The 6,000-nt window shown below is 37.6% G+C and overlaps 1 protein-coding gene across 1 annotated transcript; it reads left to right on the plus strand.

The window, feature by feature from the left end:
* The first annotated feature begins 441 nt into the window (after nt 1-441).
* Nucleotides 442-3,899, plus strand: LOC108805285 (sucrose transport protein SUC4). The gene is made up of 6 exons (XM_018577292.2): nt 442-1,135; nt 2,044-2,780; nt 2,863-2,926; nt 3,007-3,050; nt 3,235-3,419; nt 3,497-3,899. The coding sequence occupies exons 1-5, from the start codon at nt 640-642 to the stop codon at nt 3,391-3,393; spliced, it is 1,500 nt and encodes a 499-aa protein (XP_018432794.1). The 5' UTR covers nt 442-639; the 3' UTR covers nt 3,394-3,419; nt 3,497-3,899.
* The last annotated feature ends 2,101 nt before the right edge of the window (nt 3,900-6,000 follow it).

Here is a 6,000-nt window from a genome sequence, read left to right on the forward strand (position 1 = left end):
ATAAATTTTGGGTTGAAGGGAAGAGATTTTGTCGATATTATCTCATCTTAAATGTCTAAAATATTGGAATGTGACTCATTCACTGATTCACATGACTTAGAAAATTGAATTTACAATGAGATATTCTAACTACATATGTCTCGATTAAAATAACATACTAATCATAACTATATACTTTAAAAAAATTATCGCGACTATTTGCGAACTAATGATTAATTAGTAGTTTAGTTTTATGATATATAAAGCTCTTGATTTTGGCTTAGCGTACAAATGTTCCATCCTCACAATTATTGAAATACCTGACGTCGCTCTTGTGCAAACGTATAGCGAAACGTTCTTATCCCGCGATCCAAGGGAATATGACGATTGCTCGTTACTTTTTCCCCCACCAAAAATGATTCCAATCTCAAAAACCGACTTTTATTATCCCCTTACAGAACACAACTTTCTCCCTGCCCGAATATCACTTTTATTATTTACAAATTCGCCCCATTAAAATAAACTAATTAAAAAACTGAACCAAAAATTTCCAAAAGTAGATTCGCAAACTCACCAGCATTACTCCATTTGCCACCTTTTTCTTCCACCACTTACCAAGCGTGTAGAGAGAATCGGTGAAGACAAGATAGAGAGAGAGAGATGTCTACTTCCGACCAAGATCGCCACCATCGACCGTCGTCACGCAACCGTCAAGTTGCTCGATCGAAAGTCTCGAAGCGCGTGCTCCTCCGCGTCGCCTCGGTGGCCTGCGGGATCCAGTTCGGGTGGGCGCTGCAGCTCTCTCTGCTCACACCCTACGTGCAGGAGCTGGGGATCCCGCACGCCTGGGCGAGCGTGATCTGGCTCTGCGGTCCGCTCTCTGGACTGTTCGTGCAGCCGCTCGTCGGACACAGCAGCGACAGGTGTAAGAGCAGGTACGGTCGGCGGAGACCGTTTATCGTCGCGGGAGCGGTGGCGATCGCTATCTCCGTTTTGGTGATAGGACACGCGGCGGATATAGGGTGGGCGTTTGGGGACAGAGAAGGGAGGATTAAGCCGAGGGCGATCGTGGCGTTTGTGTTGGGGTTTTGGATACTTGATGTTGCTAATAATATGACTCAAGGTCCTTGTAGAGCTCTCCTCGCTGATCTCACTGGTAATTAATCTCTCTGCTGCTATTTCTTTTTTTTTTTAATATTTGAATTTGTTCTATGTAATCTCGTGATTTTTTTTAGATTTTTTTTTCCTCGTGAATACACTCACATGCAAAACATTGAAAATTCACAAATTTATGATCTTTCGGACAGTTAATTTGGTATGTAATATTATTACGAATTGGTCACCTAACATTTAGCTCGAATTATGCAATATTACAATTAGTGTTACGAAGTCAATTGTGTTGTATTTTTCATGTTTAAAAGCTTGGCAAATCACATTGAAAAAGGCTCTTCTTTTGTTTGTAGTCTCGGTGGCTTATCATTGAGTCACCAGAAACTTTTCTTCTTGTGAATTTGAATGAATGGATTCTGTTTTCTTTTGAATTTGGATAAAGTGATCAAGAGACTTCGGAACTGAGAGATGATTCATATAGGATGTTTGAATTTGGACATTTTTGGTGGATTTTATTATTTCAATTTCCGTAAAGATAATCTCTTTTTTTCTTTGATAAAATATAAAGCTAATTTTAGACTAGGTACTTTCATTTTTTTCCAGAAGAATGTAGCTGTGATATATCCTTCTGGGACTTCTGCATATTTGAGACTTTGGGGTAGTTGAAATAAAATGTTTGATACTGCAAGACAACTGTGTATCTTCTTTTTAGTTTCTCTTGGAGTTAGCATTGATGCATGTAGCTCGAGCTTTCAACTAATTTTCAAGTGACAGTTTAGCATTTCTGTTATATTCCCACAACTTTTCTTAGTATTGTTCTTGACTTAGATTTTTTTTCTGATAGATATAGCTTCTATGAGAAAGTATGCCAGAACTAGTAACTGTTTACAATGGCAATTCCTTTGTTTGAGATTTTGTTTTAGATTTGTCTATAATCTCTTTTCTTTTTTCCAGAGAATGATAATCGCAGAACCAGAGTAGCAAACGGCTACTTCTCTCTCTTTATGGCCGTTGGCAATATTCTCGGCTACGCTACTGGATCGTATAACGGTTGGTACAAGGTCTTCCCTTTTACAAAGACCGTTGCATGCAACGTGGAATGCGCCAATCTGAAATCCGCATTCTACATAGACGTAGTCTTCATTGCGATAACTACCGTCCTAAGTGTCACAGCGGCTCACGAGGTGCCTCTTGCTTCATTAGCTTCTTCTCAAACACACGGACAACAATCAAGTGGAGGAACAGACGAAGCTTTCCTCACCGAAATACTAGGCACTTTCAGATATTTTCCAGGGAGTGTCTGGATTATCTTGCTTGTTACAGCTCTGACGTGGATCGGTTGGTTTCCATTTATTCTGTTTGATACTGACTGGATGGGTCGAGAGATCTACGGCGGCGAACCGAACCAGGGTGCTTCTTATAGTGCCGGGGTGAGTATGGGTGCGCTGGGTTTGATGCTGAACTCTGTTTTCCTTGGGATCACTTCGGTGCTCATGGAGAAGCTTTGCAGAAAGTGGGGGGCTGGTTTCGTTTGGGGGGTGTCAAACATCATTATGGCTGTTTGCTTTCTTGCGATGATCGTCACCTCGTTTGTTGCGTATCACATTGGCTACATTGGTCATGAACAGCCACCTGCTGGCATCGTAATTGCTGCAGTATTGATCTTTACAGTTCTGGGCATTCCATTGGCAGTAAGTAATATGGTGTCATGTTTACTCCTGCAATTGTTTGACGCTTAGGCTGTTACTAATGCTACGGTTACTTCTTCTGCAGATAACTTACAGCGTTCCCTATGCATTGATCTCCATACGTATTGAGTCGTTGGGCCTAGGTCAAGGTGTGCATCATTTTTAATATTATAATTGCTCACTGGTTTAACTACGAGTGGTGTTACTTATTGAAGTTCTGTTGTGGCAGGCTTATCTTTGGGTGTACTGAATTTAGCGATAGTCATCCCACAGGTAATCTATGTTCAATCATCATTTTTTTATGATTTAATTTTTTGTTTGGACGTGTCTGCATTAGTGTTATTAACCATCCTGTCTTTGCCAATTGATTCAATTTTTGCCTGTATTCAAACTCGAAATCAGCAACTAACTCAGTTCTGTTACTGTGGTTAGCTAAAAATAGTATGTGTGTTTGCAGGTAATTGTGTCTGTTGGAAGTGGTCCTTGGGACCAACTATTTGGAGGTGGGAACTCACCGGCACTTGCAGTTGGAGCAGCTGCAGGGTTCATTGGCGGAATTGTAGCCATCTTGGCTATTCCGCGAACAAGGATTCAGAAGCCTATCCCTCTCCCATAATATCCTCTCTCTCTTTTTGCTACAGAGTATGTTCTTTCTATTACATTAAATTATTATAGTAAACACTCGTCACTAATTAACATATCTGGTTGATGCAAAACAGACGAGTTCAAAGCGAGGAACCCATCAAGAGAGAGCATATGGTGGAAGGAGATGCACCGTTTTTTGTGATCCTTGTCGGATTCATGCAATGGCTTCTCGTGTGACTAACTAACTTATTTGAAGCTTTTAGGACCTAATCCCTTCTGGTCTGGGGTCTGCGATCCCCGTTTCCCCGAGGAGCCATATAAAGTTTTACCAACGTAATAATAACACATATCGTTAAGATTGTGAGGTCTATGCATCTGTTCTTTGTTGGAAGCACCCAAATAGGGCTTGCTCTTCTCTGTTTGTTTGTTGTTTGGCTAAAGCTTGTACCAATTTACTAACACGTGCTTGTAAATTATAAGTGAGAACATGTGTACAACGGAGACTGAAATTTCTGAAACTGTTATATTATAAGTTCATTTCGTAAAGAAACATGAGATCTGAAAAAGAAAGAGACGCGTGCTCTGTCACTGTGTGTAGTGTAGAAATGGTAGAAATGAACCATTCGGATTATCGTGAACGGGTTTGGTGAGCAAACCTTTCACCGGATCTATCCCCAGCCAGGTACTAATGCATCAGAATATGGATAGTAATAGGCATGATATGAGTAGGATGTAATCGCCATGATATATATGACTATTATTTGACCGAAACATTAGCAAGATAAGCCTTTAAGTCAAAAAAGAAAAAGAAAACGTTAGTAAGATGGATCATTAAGCACCCATATGAATACCAACGCATAATTTATTTTTCCTAATATTATCTTTCCATAACCAAAATAAAAGATAAAAAAATATTACACGTGGGGGCATATGGGACCTCTAAATCTGTTGGATTTGAAGAGGTTCTTAAATTTTGATATAAAGCAAGTAAAAAAACGTGGTGTTTGCCGACCCACATTGAAAGAACTCTCATTCAAAGTCAACTAAGGCGGCTTTCACACCTCCATCCCCCCTTCTAGACGTATGACAAAACTAAACATCTCCTTTTCATTTAATTAATTACTTGGAGATAGAGTATCTGGCTTGCACTACAACGATTTACATATCTAAATTACCGTCGTTTTTACCTGAAAACCAGCATATATATATATATATATATGTATATTTTGAGCAGGGCTTTTAGAACCAGCATATATTTATTTAGCGTTTTGATTATAGAGAAAGCAAATAGAAAGATGGCAACATTGATTTTCCGGTTTCTTAACGATTATAGTATCAAATTGGAGAAGTTTAATGTGTTGTTGAACACAGTAAGACAAAGACTTGGGGATAATACTCTTTGGGACAGTGAGAATAATTTTAACTGCCGACAAAAACACACAAGTTGTGTCAATAATTATCCCATAGTTTTGTTATGCTTAAATGCGATAAAATCTTTTGACGAAAAAGATAAGATGAATCCGCTTTATATCCATTGCATATTTCTCCATTGCATATTTCTAAGAATTGAATTGGGTTGTTGTGACTTGTGAGCATGCATTCGTTATTTATCCATTCGACATCTTCTCTTGTCGCCTTCGGGTTACATAAGTGGTGTGTTTTTTCTCTTTAAGTAAACCTTTCTAGCTTTACCTAAAAGAAATAAAGTAATTACCTTTTTGTATGAAACAAAGCAATTAGCTTTTATATTTCATAATTTTCATTCACAAAAAAAGAAGAAAATAATTGGTAAGTGAAGTCCACCCTGTATATGTTCATGATCAGTACATCTTCTCGTCATGTTGTATGCGCTTGTCCAAAAAGTAAAAAAATTAAAAAAAATTAAAAAGGATTTGTCTTTTCTTTGGCTTCAATTATTGGACAAATTATTTTTCAAAACTTTGCTTTCTTAGTCCAATCTCCTCTTTTTCCATGAAGCTTCGATCGCTTTTTGACGAGTAAAATGTTAGCTCATGATGATTCGAAGAAAAATCACTGACCAAAAAGAAATTCATAGATGTAATTATGGTACGGTCAAAACTATTTTAAAGTATCAGTTCTATAAATTTGATTACTTCCAGAGAGAAATATGCAATAAAGTTTTTTTTCTGATTACCAAAACAAGGTTCTTTTTTTTCTATAATCGTCAGAAAGAATTCGTTAATACTATACTATAGTAGTTTGTGTTACATGATCCATGCATGCAGCAAGTTTACTCCTCAACCACGTCATCTTTGTGTATTCATGTAATTTTTGATCGAACTTATGATATGTACATACATATTTTTTTAGTTATTATCATTAACTTAGGTTTAAAGCCCTGCCGTCAAAAAAAAAAAAAGTTTAAAGCCCTTACATTATTGAATTCGATTATCTTTATAATTTACATTATTGAACTTGGTTTCGGTTAAGTCATCATTTCATTTGAAATTTTTGATATCTTTCCGAATGTTATCTTGTAGCAGCATGCTCAGTATGTGCTGAGGAGACAGTCTCCACAGTTGATACAAATGTGGACGAGTCAACATGCAGAATACAAATACTAGAATACGAGTAGAATAATAGTATAATAGAAATTATATGAAAACTTCAGATTTGA

The sequence above is a fragment of the Raphanus sativus genome, chromosome 5 (assembly GCF_000801105.2).
Source record: "Raphanus sativus cultivar WK10039 chromosome 5, ASM80110v3, whole genome shotgun sequence".
In the NCBI taxonomy this organism is placed as follows: Eukaryota; Viridiplantae; Streptophyta; class Magnoliopsida; order Brassicales; family Brassicaceae; genus Raphanus; species Raphanus sativus.